Source organism: Nelumbo lutea, chromosome 3 (assembly GCF_056320005.1).
Source record: "Nelumbo lutea isolate HS-2025 chromosome 3, American lotus-T2T, whole genome shotgun sequence".
Classification (NCBI taxonomy): Eukaryota; Viridiplantae; Streptophyta; class Magnoliopsida; order Proteales; family Nelumbonaceae; genus Nelumbo; species Nelumbo lutea.
Window position 1 is genome coordinate 117,312,429 of NC_142686.1, and position 14,815 is coordinate 117,327,243.

General features: G+C 40.6%; 1 protein-coding gene and 1 pseudogene across 2 annotated transcripts in view; one reads left to right on the plus strand and one right to left on the minus strand.

Moving 5' to 3' along the window:
- Positions 1-14,815, plus strand: part of LOC148867946 (mitogen-activated protein kinase homolog MMK1-like) — a 93,791-nt gene that overhangs the window by 33,156 nt on the left and 45,820 nt on the right. For both annotated transcript variants that reach the window (XM_088977094.1, XM_088977093.1), the window contains exon 4: positions 1,727-2,059. In XM_088977094.1, coding sequence (XP_088833220.1) covers positions 1,727-2,059 — 333 coding nt within the window. The remainder of the gene's footprint in view (positions 1-1,726; positions 2,060-14,815) is intronic.
- Positions 2,489-2,597, minus strand: LOC148867947 (U6 spliceosomal RNA; annotated as a pseudogene).

Here is a 14,815-nt window from a genome sequence, read left to right on the forward strand (position 1 = left end):
GTAGTTAACTGAGTGGTTAAGTCTGTTGAATTGAATGAATCTCCTCAAGATCACGGGGAGAATATGCCCCTGAGAGTCAAGGAAAACAAATTGTTTAGAAGACTTTTGTAGGGGGAAATCTGGCCATGTGGACATACACAACCTTAGGGATATTCTTCGACCACTCCTAGTTAACAGGGGCACCAGATGCTAGGTGGCTTCGGTGGGGACACACACGGAATGGGAGATCAGGTACTGGCCTATGACAGCTTTCCCTGATGCCATTCTCCCACTTTCACCACATGTCACAATCTTGGTATTTGCCACATTTTTTTTTAAGTTAAATAAAAATAAACCTTATAGATGAAGGGAAAAGAGAATACAGCAGGGTGATAAGGAATCACCCAAACAAGAACAGACCTAAATATGACAGTCCCACCCTAACAAAATTAGCCTTTTAAACAGAAAAACAGTCCTACAGTACTTTGCATGCATTGCATGTTGTTTCTTGTGGAGCGAGTTGCAATACAATCTTGACGAAGCCGAGAGAGAGATAGAAGTGGCGAGAAGGATTTTTCGTACCAGTGAGAAGATGGGAAAGCAAAATACTATTTGAATAAAAAAGGTTGTTGGAGGAAGGGAAGATTTGAAGCCAACAGGTTCTGAAGATTAGGGAGGAAAGAAGGGCGTCTATTGTCCTAATTGGAGAAGCTATTTCGTGTTTGAAGGGTTTCATTGACAGAGCAATCTTCACTGTTAAAAATGATGGATGGAGAAGTTCGCTGGAGTTTTCAAGGAGGAAATATTAGGTGTTGTTGAAAAACAATCACAAAGGATGGTACGCGGAGGTATCAGAAACTTTCAAAGATAACAGGAAACAAATGATCTGTATTCCAGAAGGAAAACAAGGATAGGGACGGAGGTTAGTGGCGTAGAGAATCCGGGATTTCTTACTGATTAAAGAAGAAGAACTGAAATCTTCTATTAATGAGAAACTCTAAATGATGATCAACGATAGAAAATATTCAGAAATGATTACTCCCAATTCGAAAGGAATGTTTGAGGCAGAGGTCCATCGGTGAGAAGAAGTACACCAACAATATATGGTGGTAAATTCATGTAAGTTGCAGAGATTAATTCTGGAGAGTGATAAGGTGATTGGGAACGTAGGCTGATTTGTTAAGGCAGGAAGAAGGGTGGCTAATTGGAGAATAATAATCAAAGCTATTATGGGTAAGCTACAAGTTAATTTGGGGTAACAGTTTCGACATGTATCAGTGGCCTCCTGATATGCTCCTACAGTGGGTGTTTTGGGGTCTGACCTGGTTCAGGGGGTAGATGGGCCTTAAACCGACCCCTTTTAACCTGGTTGAAAAAAAAAAAACAAAGGAAGCGAGCCTCGACACATGCCGGTACGCCCCAACCGACGTATCGGACTGTATTGATATTTTTAACCTTGCGTTGGATACTAGCATAGGGGTGGTTTTAATATTTTGAGGTTTTTCCTTGTCGGATGTGAGCTACTATAAGACAGTTTATGGTATTATGCCAATCAAAATGGGATAAGATATATCTGTGTGTGTGTATACTTTGGTTGGGGTTTTTTCAAACCAAAAAATCATCTTTATGAGCTAATTGATTTATTTTGTCATTCTTTATCCTTCTCTTCTTTCTTCCTGATATCTGCATATCTTGGAGGTGAAAATGACTTTTTTTTTTAATTTTTTTCATTGGATGCTTTCTGCAGTATTTCTTGTATCAGATTCTCCGTGGGTTGAAGTACATACATTCTGCCAATGTTCTGCACAGGGACTTGAAACCTAGCAATCTTCTCTTAAATGCTAATTGCGACTTGAAGATATGTGATTTCGGACTTGCGCGTATTACCTCTGAAACTGATTTCATGACGGAATATGTTGTTACAAGATGGTATCGGGCACCAGAGCTACTGCTAAACTCATCAGAGTATACTGCAGCAATTGATGTATGGTCCGTGGGTTGCATTTTCATGGAATTGATGGATAGAAAACCCTTATTTCCTGGCAGAGATCATGTGCATCAACTCCGTTTACTAATGGAGGTACATAATTTACCACAATATTCTTTGTGATGATATTGTTTATATGATTTAGTTACAGTAAGAGATGTATAAACTTACACTACATTATTGTTATCTGAGAAGGCCTCACAATTGCGGAAGAGCAATTTGTCCACTATGTCATTGATGCACATATAGAAACTGCACAATACTATATGCACAAAGAACAAGTGTTTACTCAGTTATTACAAAAGCTAGCCATACTCTTTTGTTAAATTTTTTAGGTGATCCCATGTTCTATATTTGACAGCTTATTGCTTTATTAATTCCTCATAGATCCTGTATCTAGTTTTTCCATTAATTATCATTCATTATATTGGCCTCCATAGTTGTCCAAGTGCCTAGGCAATTCTGGGCAACAGTGAGTTACGTTGTTACTAGGAAATTGACCCAAAACAACTTCTATTTGTTTTACAACTAAGACATTTCTCGATTTGTGCGTGTAATCCTTGCTCAGGGGCCATGCTAATCTTCTCTGCATTCTTACAACTAAGACAAATCCACAGGTAACCCACAATGACACTTAAATAAGGACTCCAACTCCTAAACAACTCTAATAACACTTCTATTCTCACTAAAACTAAATTTAAAGACACCAGAAATTCCTGTAGGTCGTAAACCACGCGTTTCTAAAAATAGTAATTACTAGAGTACTATAAATAGTAAATCTGGAAGTTACCATAAATAGGAATTTCAAACTAGCAATAAAAATCTAATTCTTAAGGCACCAATAACTAGAAAATAAATAAAGAGCTGAATAGTAACAATATCCTTTAACCCAAAAATTTTGAAATTGGTATAGGAATTGGAGAATTGGTTTGTTTGCCCGTTAATTCTTTCATTGCTTCTGCTTCTGCATCAACAATTCCTGAGACTTTCAGTTCTGAATGTTCTTCCTCAGTTTGGGAATACAAAAAGCCCAGTCACCTGTTATTAGGAACCAGTCCTTGAGAAGAGCATTCTCCTAATCTATCAAATTGAAGGTCTGAATAGGATCAACTAGGAGATCTTCTGCCACAGCCACACCATTTGTCTTTCGAAAATGAAATTTTGTTACCTCTGTCAGGTTTAAGTTTTATGGATTTGGAGAACTCCTGTTAAGTTTTCAATACCCTTTCCAAATGCTTGAGCCATAGGCCTGTTGGGGGAATGAGAAAACTAGTCCAGCTCATTGCCACTGTATTTAGCTTTCATTAGTTTCCTCCATAGCATATCTTTCTCAAGGCTATATCTCCGTAGCCATTTTCCCAATAAGGCTGTATTCATGGTCTAGAGAGGATGGATGCCAATCCCACATGTCCCTTTTCGGGTGCAAACCTGACTCCATGTCACAAGGTGAAACTTTTTAGGGTCATTTATGCCTTCCCACAAAAATTTATTTTCAGCTTTTCCAATTGATTGATTATTGAAGCTGATTTAATAAACAAAAACAGAGAGATATTACTTTGGGTGGTTTGATAAGGTACTTTTAATGAGAGTTGACTCTTTTTTGGGGACTGGGCTTATGTTTTCTTTTAATCTTTATTAATGAAAAGGCAATGATAGATTTTTTGTGGGATTTGGGGAAAGTAAAAAATGACCACTTGATTAGATGGGAGGTAGTTAGTTGAAGCAAGGAAGAAGGGGGTTTGGGGATAAGGAATTTAGTTCATAGGAGTGAAGCTCTATTAGGGAAGTGGTTGTGGAGTTGGCCTTTGGAGAGAGAGAGGTTATGGCATGAGGTGTGGCTTGCATTCATGGTGTTTGCTGGAACACAACAGCCGAAGAAGAAGAAGATTTGAGAATGGCGGCTTACTCACTTCAGCCGGCCCTACAATCTTATATAGATGTTTACAAAATAATGTTACATGAATGGACTGGAATGCCCCTGATTAGTGATGGGACACCTAGACAAAAAAAACATTAAAACAAGTTTAGGCCCAATAACTAAGGACTTAAGACACAAATATGACTAACATAAACACTAAACCAGCCGAACCAACACTCCCCCTCAAGCTAAGCATGGATGTCAGTCATGTTTAGCTTGCCAAGTAAGTAAGAATTTCGTTGAAGCTAGTCATTTTGTTAGCACATCTGCAATCTGCATCTCGGAAGGAGTATAAGGAATGCAGAGTTCCCCTAAGACTATTCTTTCTCTAATGAAGTGTCGGTCAATCTCAATGTGCTTCGTCCTATCATGTTGCACTGGGTTACTAGCAATGTTGATGGCAGCTTTGTTGTCACAGTACATCCTGAGAGGACACTCGACCTTTATCCCGAGCTCACCAAGAAGGGTCCTAAGCCACAGTAGTTCAACAACACCATGAGCCATAGCTCGATATTCAGCCTCTGCACTTGATCTAGCAACCACATTCTGCTTTTTACTTTGCCATGTAACCAGATTCCCTCCAACAAACGTGCAATACCTAGAAGCAGACTTCCTGTCTCCAACAGAACCAACCCAATCTGCATCATTATACGCTTCAATTTCAATTTTATTGTGTTTTTTGAACAGAATTCCTTTTCCTAGGCAAGTCTTCAAGTACCTAAGAATCCTTTCCGCTGCTCTCATATGAGGAATCTTTGGAGAGTGCATGAACTGACTGACAACATGTACAGTATAAGCAATATCTTGTCGAGTGAGAGACAGATATATCAACTTCCCTACCAGTTTTTGGTATTTCTCTTTATCAAGGTAGTCCTCTCCTACTGATTCCTGTAGACCATGGTTTTGTTCTATTGGTGTATTTGCTGGCCTTCACCCCATCATACCTCTCCTATAGAAGATCAAGAACATACTTCCGTTGACATATATAGATGCCCTCTTGTAACCTAGCAACTTCAATTCCAAGGAAGTATCTCAGATGACCCAAGTCTTTGATCTCAAACTCAGAAGCCAAGAATTCCTTTAATCTTTTTATCTCTTCCAGATCATCCCCTGTAATCACCATATCATCCGCATAGACGATGAGTGCTGTAAGTCAGCTATTCTGTTTCCTTATGAACAAGGTATGATCTGCACCACTTTGAGTGTATCCCACTCTCTTCATGGCCCCACAAAGCTTCTCAAACCAAGCCCGAGGAGACTGCTTAAGACCATATAATGCTTTCCTCAGTTTACACACTTTCCCATCAAAGCCATAACCTGGTGGAGGATCCATGATTACTTCTTCACGTAGATCGCCATTTAGGAAAGCGTTCTTCACATCCAACTGATGTAGCTCCCATGAGAAGTTTGCAGCTAATGACAATAAAACCCGGATGTGTTGAGCTTCGCGACTGGAGCAAAGGTCTCTTTGTAGTCAATCCCTTCCTTTTGAGTAAACCCCTTTGCCACAAGTCTGGCCTTGTATCTTTCAATGGACCCGTCTTCCCTATGCTTTACAGTGAACACCCACTTGCATCACACAGTGCACTTCCCTTCTGGTAGATCCACTAGTTCCCAAGTCCTTGCTTTCATTAAGGCTTTCATTTCTTCATTCATAGCCTCTCTCCATCTGCCTCTGAGTACCTAGTAGGGACATGCACGAAGGAGAGAGCAGACACAAAGGAATAATAACGAGGGGATAAATGTGAGTAAGAAACAAATTCAACAACGGGGTGTCAGATAGTACAAGAACGGGTAGACTTACGAAGAGCAATAGGGAGATCCAAATCAGAAGTATGAGTGATAAGATTACCTAGAGTTGCTGAGACAGATTGATCTGAGTCCGATTGATTGCTGCCATGAGTTAGAGGGTCATTTGTCCTTATGTTGTAGGTGATTCTTATATCTTTTTGTTGCCTACTGGTGTCCAGTTATATCTGCAGCATCAAGAGTGGTAAAAGGTGCAATGGGAGCATCACTAGGTTCACCCGGGATGCTACAACTAGGAGGATCAAGAGGAGAAGATGGAAGGCCCGAGGCCGAAAGAGGCACAAAAAAGGAAGGGGAAGAAGAATCTAATTCCATCCCACTAGTCTCCCCTTGAAGAGGATTCTGGGAAGAATGAAAATAGGATTGAGACTCAAAAAATACCACGTCTTTTGTGACGTATTTCTTCTTGGTGACGGGATCATAACACTTGTAACCATTTTGTGTAGGAGAGTACCCTAGAAAGATTCTTTTCGTAGCCCTAGGATCCAACTTGGTCTTCTTTGGATCCTTTACATGTATAAAACATACACAACCAAAGACTCTCGGTGGAAGAGGAAAGTCTGGAAGATTAGGACAAAGGACAGAGAAAGGAATTTTCATACCCAACACCTTGGATGGCATCCGATTTATCAGATATGATGCGGTAAGGACTGCTTGAGACCAATAGTGCTTGGAAACCTTGTGCTGAAATAGTAAAGCTCGAGCGGTCTCCAATAAGTGTTTATTTTTGCGCTCAACAACCCCATTCTGTTGAGGGGTACTAGCACAAGATGACTGGTGTAGCATCCCAGCATCCTCCATGAACAGGTTCAAGGATCTTTCAAAATATTCAACAGCATTGTTTGAATGGAATTGCTTAATCTTCTTGTCAAACTGAGTTTCAATCATTTTACAAAATGCCATGGTTATCCGGGGCACTTCATCACGTCCTTTTAATAAGTAGATCCATGTGCATCGTGAGTAGTGATCAATAAAACTGATAAAGTAACGAAAGCCATCTACAGAAACAAGAGGTGTAGGTCCCCAAACATCAGAATGGACCAAATCAAAAGGAGCTTGAATTTCATTACTAGAAATTGGATAAAGAGTTCTACATTGTTTTGACAACTTACACACTTCACAAACTAAACTTTGACTTGAAATACCCTTGAATAATTCAGGAAACAACCCTTGCAATGATGAAAAAGGTAAATGACCTAGCCTAGCATGCCACAAGTGTAACCTAGCTATTGACTCCTCATTATTCTAACTACTGGTAGCAGTTGATTGTAAGGCTGAATTGATGTCTGCATCAAAATAATAGAGACCTCCGCACTCATGACCGCTTCCAATCGTTCTCATCCCCCCCCTCCCCCCCCTAAAATCGCTGTTTTCTACTGGGGAGTTTACTATGGTAAGATCAATACTTTGGAAACCTTAAGTATTTCCCATAACTGGTGTGTTCTTTGTAAAGTTCAGAATCAGCATTGTTACCACTTATTGATATCTTGTTCCTTTGGTTTAGTTTTATGGAATTGGATTTTTGGTTTGTATGCACATAGGTGGAACCTTCCATCCAATGTAAGTATGTTGTTTAATCCATCTACTCTTGGGTTGCACACATGACGAGGGAGAATTATTGGAAATGTATCAGACCAGCTATCTTATGGACTATTTGGGAAGAGATGAATGCTAGAATCTTCTTAGGAAAGGAAAGAAATCTATCTGAGATGAAGGATTGCACCTTGACAAGGGCAGTCCATTGGCTGAAAATCTTAGAATTATTTGCTGACTTTTCCTTTGATGATCTTTGGAGAAATTGGCTAGCAGTGGCTAATACCTCTTCTAGGAGGACTAGATGAGCAGTAGATTGGACACCTCTTCCAGAAGGTGTCATTAAGCTGAACTTTGATGGGAGTAGCCGGGGTAATCAGGACCTTCGGGTATAGGAGGGGTCCTAAGAAATAAGGATAGCAAAATTATCTCCTTATTCTCAGCCTCTCAGGACCAGTGGGAGTGGGTGACTTTACAAGAGTAGAGATACTAGCTGCTGTACAAGGGATTCAGATTGCAAACCAGCTTGTGGTGGGGCATCTATTAATTGAAGGTGATTCACAGGTGGTGGTGGGATGGCTCCTTAACCCGGATTCTGCCATTTGGGGTTATAGAGATCTCCTTAAAAAAGTGAATTGGCTGACTAGCAATATGACAGTATTCAGTGGGTGAGCGGATCGGCAAATGCTATAAGCTGATTCTTTAGCCAAACAAGGGGTTTCTAAGGACTGTCTGTATTGGGACCACATTGTAACTTTTTCAAATTGTATTTGAGAATCCTTCTTTAGTTTTTTGAAGAGGTTGCACCTCGTGCCTCTTCTTGGGATTCTTGTAACTCTTACATTATGTGATTAATAAATAAATTCCTTCATTCATCAAAAAGAAGTTGCTGTTTCCTATCAAAACATAAAAAAAAAATGTTATTGCACCTCGTGCCTCTCCTTTTGAAAGATAATCTTTCTTCCATCTTGCTAACTTCCTTTGGAATGATTCAATGACTGTTTCCAAATCTGCTCCAATTTATACTTGTAGTTTTCCCCAAGAGATCCAACCTTTTTTTGGAGGGGAGAGATCCAACCTTTTTTTGATCAATGGATGAGATCCAACCTTGCAGGCTAGGGTTTCAGGCAGCTCGTTTATGGGGCATCTGGCACCTCCCTGATTGGAATCAATTCACTCTTATGGATGGTCATCTTCAGGCCTGAAGCAGCTTCAAACAAATTCAGGCACACCTCAATAGTCATCTTCAAACTCTAACAAGATATATTGGCTATCCTGCTGCTCTCTAAAACCTTCAATTAGACCACATTGCTCTGCTCTCATGATTAATCTGCTTAAAGCTTCCGTGATTATGATGAAGAGGAATGGAGAAAGAGGGTCCCCCCGCCAAATCCTTCTTCCTCCTTCAGAAGTATGGTTTTGGGGAATTATTAATAAGGATGGAGAACCTAGCTGTTGTTATACATTCTGACATACAACTCCACTTTAACTTGAAGCCTATTCTTCTAAAGATGCAGTCCAAGAAATTGCACTGGACATGGCCATAAGCTTTTTACATGTCCAGCTTTCAAGTCGCACCTGGCTCATCAAATTTCAATCTTGAGTAGATACACTCTTTAGTTATTAGAGACCTATCCAGAATTTGTTGTCCATCCACAGAAGCCCCTTGAGATGAAGAGACAAGACTACCTAATACAACACCTTTGAAATTATTTGTAGATACTGCCTATTGGGCTGATAGGTCTGTAATCTTTCAAATCCATTGCCCCTGCTTTCTTAGGGATCAAGGCTATAAAAGTGGAACTTACGGCCTCCATGGTACTGCCTTGGTCACGGAATTCCTTCAGAACCATCAAAAACTCCAGCTTCAAGAAAGACTAGTGCCTCTTGTAAAATTCAATTGGAAACCCATCTAGGTCTAGGGCCTTGTCCCCCTTCATCTCAAAAATAGCTTGAAAAACTTCGCTTTCCTTGAACTCCGCTTCCAGCATGTTATGGACATATGCTAACGACATTCAAACATAACACCATCAAGTTTGGGCCTTGTAGCTTTATGAGCATCAAAAAGTCTTTGTAGAATTCTACAATTCCTTAAGCAATCTCTAGGGGCTCTTCTAACATCTGATCATTTATCTTAATGCATGAAATGCCTTGTTTCTATTGCCTGGCATTTGCTATTTTATGAAACAAATATTTTTGTCACCTTCCTTCAACCATAGTACTCTGGATTTTTTCCACCATGATATCTCCATTTTGGTTAGGTGAGAGAATTCTTCTGTTGCTAATTCTTTAACCATAATACTCTCTGTCTCTCTCTCTCTTTTGCAAATAGGGAACTCTGTGTTTTTTTTTTTTGATAAATGAAATAGGGAACTCTGTTCCTCGTCAAGGGATTCAATCTTCTCTAGAAAAATGTTCTTCCTTTGCTTTAGGGAATCAATGGTCTTTTGACACTACTATTTTATATTATCTTTGAGGTGTTTTAATTTCAGCCAAACTTTTATGCAAGCAGAACCTTCCACTCGAGCCTCCTACCACCACTATTCCAACTTGTCCTTGAAATCTAGATGCTCAAAGAACATTAATTCTATCTTAAATGGGGCTAGGCCTCTCTGCAGTTAAAGAGTTCAGGTGGAGGAAGGATATCCATCAGCTCAGCGAAGGAAGTCACAGTGGACTGCAGAAGTTCAGAAGCAAGGGGAGAGAGGAGAGGATGGAGAGGGAGAGAGGAAAGAAAGTCATAAGCAATGGTGGAGAGTTTGCGGTGCTTCTTCCATCAAAGGAGTCTGACGGCAATGGAAAATTACTCAGGAAGTTCAAGGGATATTGAGATGCTGGATGGAAAAGAAAATGATGAACTCTTTGGAGAAAGAGAAAAGCAAGAGAGAGGGAGGCTGAGAAAGGAACTGGAGGATATTTTTTTTCAAAGAAGAGATCACCTCGAGGCAGAAATCTAGGCAAACATGGTTAAAGGAAGGGGATAGAACACACAATTCTTCCATGCCTTAGCCAATGACAGGAGGAAAAATTTCATACACAAATTGGAAATTGAAGGGGTGACTATTGATCAACAAAATGAAATTGCTAGTGCCCTTGTTAACCTTTTCAAGTTGATCTTTAGAAAATCTCTCACTGGAAGACTTTGTGTGGAAGGGTTGGAGTGGCCAAGAGTTGAGGAGGATCAAAAAAGGTGGTTAGAAAGAAGGGGAGTTTAGGCCCATCAGTCTAGTTCACAACCTTTCTAAAATTATTGCCAAGGTGCTATCGAGAAGTATTAGATTAGTGCTTCCTTCTATTATATCCTTAAATTAAGGGGCCTTTGTTAAGGATAGGCTGATCACCGACCAAATCCTTATTTCCAATGAGAGTGTGGAGGAGCTAAAGAGATATGGAAAGAAAGGTTTGATTTGCAAGCTCGATTTAGAGAAAGCTAACGATTTGGTTGACTGAGATTTCTTGGTGGAAGTGATGAGGAATTTTGGTTTTGGAGATAGGTGGTGTAAGAGGACTAAGGGATGCATTAGTACATGTCATTACTCACTTTTGGTTAATGGCGTAGTAGTTGACCACTTTCTAGCCATTAGAGGTATTAAGACAGGGGGACCCTCTCTCTCCTTTCTTATTCACATTAGTAGCAGAGGTGCTAGGTATTCTTTTCTAGAGAGCAGATTTGAGGGGTTTGGGAGTTGGAAGAGAATGTGTGCCTATTAGTCACCTGTTGTTTGCTGATGATATTGTTCTATTCTGTGAGGGAGGTTATCTAAATTGGGTGAGGAATATGAAGGAGGTAATCCAAGTCTTTGAGAAAATACAAATTTGAAAGTCAACTTCAATAAGACTTGTGTGGCAGGCATCAACATGGATGAAGAGGTATTTGAATGTGCAACAATATTGGGTTGTGAGGTATGTCAGTGGCCTATAAATTATTTGGGTTTACCTTTGGGGGGCAACCCTAGAAGCATAAAGTTTTGGAATCCGGTGGTGGATAGGTTCTGAAAAAGGTTTGCTTCCTGGAAAAGGAATTATCTTTCGACGGGTGGAAGAATTACCTTGATCAAATCAACTTTGGCCAACCTGCCAGTTTACTTTCTTTCGATTTTTAGGATGCCTGCAGGGATCTGTAGAAGGTTGGAGAAGCTAATGAGGGATTTTTTATGGGAACCGGGAGAGGAAAAGAGGGATTATAGGGTGAGATGGGGAATGGTGAGTAGAAAGTGCTAGGGGTCTAGGAATTGGGAACATTTAGAAGAGGAATATGGCCTTGTTGGGAAAACGGTAATGGAGATTTTTGGTGGATCAAGACAAATTGTGGACAAAAGTGATTAAGAGAATACATGGGCTGACGACAGATGGCTGGGACACAGGAATTTCAGCTAGAGCAGTGGCAACAACACCTTGGAAAGCCATCCATGCCATTCTTCCTTGTTTTCTACCTTTTGTCAGGTATAACTTGTGTTCTGGAAACATGGTAAGGTTCAGGGAACATGTGTGGGTGGGGGAGACACCACTTAAAGACCAATTCCCTTCCTTGTTCTCCCTTTCTAGGTACAAAACTTAATTGCCTCATCTTTAGTTTCATTTGTTGGTCCAACACCTTAGCTTAATTGGGATTTTGGTTTCAAACGAGGTTTCGGAGATTCTGAGATGGAGTTGGTGTGGTCGTTGATTCAGGTACTTCAAAATGCCTTCTTATAACAGTCAAAGGGTTCCTTGATTTGAACCCTTTCCTCTTCTGGCTCTTTCAATTGTGCCTCCTTTTTCAATGCCCTAGCTCAACCCTCTCTTTCTCCTGCTGTTCCCTTTCCTTCTGAAGAAGTATGGGGAAGATTGGTCCCACCTAGGGTTGTAGCACTTTGCTGGGAAATAGCTTTGGAAAGAATTAATACTTGCGACCAACTTCAAAGAAAGAAGCCTTTTTGGTGCTTGTCCCCGCATTGGTGTACCCTTTGTAAAGCCAATGGTGAGTCTTGCTCTCATTTACTTATATCCTGCCCTTTTACTTTATCTATTTGGGAGTGGTTTCTCTCTTTATTTGGTTGCAGGTGGATTCCCCCATCAAGCATTTGAAGCCTCTTCATATATTCAGTTGGTAGCCGGATCAAAAAGAGGGGAACAATCTTGTGGAGGAGCACCGGGGCAACAGTTTGTTGGACAATTTGGGAGGAAAGGAACCAAAGGATATTTGCTGAAAAAGAAAGAAGCAGGGGCACAATTATAGAAATGATTACTTTGAGGGTAGCACAATGTGTTAAAACAATGAACCTATTCGATGATGCTCCAATAGAGACCATTGTGAACAATTGGTAGGAAATAGGAGTCTCGGCTCCAAGTAGAATCAATGTCCATCCTTTGTGGTTCCCCTCGGTGGAAGGTTTTATCAAACTCAACTTCGATGGGAGTAGGGAAGGAAATCTAGGGCCATTAGGGGTTGGTCGTGTTTTCAGTTTAGAGGCAGGTTCAGTAATAGCCCTTTTTTCAGGACCAATTGGAGTTGGAGACACTGAGAGCAGAAATTCTAGCCCTCTTGGAAGGGGTAAAAAGTGCTAAGGAGCTGAATATAAACAAGTTGATTATTGAAGGAGATTTGTAAGTGGTAATTTGCTGGATAGAGAAGATAAATGATGGGTTATGGACATACATTAATGAACGAAGGCAATTCAAGTGGCTTACTCAAGGAATGGATGTATGTTGTAGAGGAGATGGGCCAAATGGCCCATAGGCTGTCATTCTATGTTGTGTTTATGTTTTCCTCTGTAATGGGCCTTATTTTGGGCCCATACTCTTATGTACTCTGTTTTTGTAATTTTTTGTCCACCCAAGGGCCTCTTTGTAATAATTCAAAGATTAACTTAATAAAATGTTTTAGAGTGTTAGAGGGAGGTTTAGTTCGAACCTCTCACTCTCTAACTCTCATTGCCGCCAACTCTCTCTCTCTCTCATCTTCTTAATCTTCTCTTGTTTGTTTTCTGGTTTTGCATCTAATCTCAAGCAGTTCTATACTTCAAGAGGGCTGTTTTCAACTTGGTATCAGAGCAAGCCAGAGCTTGGCGTGACCCTCATGTGGTTCTAGTCCAGCTGACTGCATGAGGATGTTCTAGGGTTGGAAGTTTAAAGTCATTCGCCTAGTTCTTGGAGGTCATTGGAGGGTGCCCAAGTCTCTACCCACTTGGAGAATAGTTCGGTGACCAGGAAGAATTAGAGAGAAAGGTGTTCGGCCTGATTTGAAGCTCAAATCAGAGATTCACATACTGTAAGTTACCGCAGTTATTGCTGGGTTATTTTCTTTGCTTGGGAGGGCTGTTAAAGTACTCGAAACCCCTCTCCATTCTGCCCTACTATTCGGCTGTTGCTGGACTGATTCAACTCAGAGATTTCTGGGTTATTTTGGGGAGCAGTTTGGTTGTTGTTGGACTGTCAAGTTGCTGAAACTGGTTTGGACTCAGTGGTATTAGTCTCTAATTCAGCCCAGCCTTTTCTTGGACCTATATGAAATACTATTGAAGTGGTTTCTACTAGTTATCAGTAGGGTGTTAACTACTGCACACAGAGTGTTTGTTAAAAGGCCTCTTAAGGATTGTGGACTGTTATTTCTTCTCTTTGGGACAACGGTTGTTGGGGACTTGGAATACTTTGTGTTTGGAGGTTTGCTGGTTGCCCCTTGAAGGCTGAAATAGTATTTCTTCTAATAGAAAGAGCTGTCACCGAGCTTGGTTGTCACGGTTGTCAAGACTGAACTGATTTTGTGAGCTGTGTGGTGTTGCCGATTCAGCTCAAACCAAGTTCATCAAGAATCCCTGCACTTTGAGAAACTTATTAAAACCCTAATTGGAACCTTTTCATGATGGACTTCTCAGACCTTGAAAGAAAGAGTGCTGTTGAATATGGACAGACTGGGAACCCTAGCCGATTCTATGTTGGCTATAACTACAGTTAAACTTGATGGGACCAATTACTTGGCATGGCCACAATCAGTGAAAATCCATATTTGTAGCAGAGGAAAATGGGGGTTTGTTTCTGGGAGCAAGAAAGCTCCCTCACAGGACGATCCATTTTATGAGAGATGGATGTAAGAGAACTACACAGTGATTGGGTGGCTTGTGAATTCAATGCAGCCACAGATTAGTCAACACTATCTTTGGATGAACTCGGCTAAGGAAATCTGGGATAGTGTTGCAGAAACCTACTCCCAGAAATTGAATGTTGCCAGGGCCTATAAACTGAGGAGTGATGTGAAGAATCTAAGATAGGGGGAAAAATCCTTTGCAGCATACTTCTCAACCCTGAAATCTTTATGGCAAGAGATTGATTTAATAGAGGCTGTAACATGGGATACCCCCAATGATGCTGAAACATACAGGAAATTAGTTGAAAGGAACAGGGTCTTTGAGTTCCTAACTAGGCTGAATCCTGAATATGATATCACAAAGCAGAACATTTTGTCCAAGGAAAGTGTTTCATTGTCGCAAGCATATGCTTTGGTCAGCAGTGAAGAGAGTAGAAGACAGTATAGGTTCAAAGAGTTGGCATCAATGATCATTTTGCAAATATGGGGGTTAAACCCAAAGGGGTTATAGGGGCTTCCAGTGGCA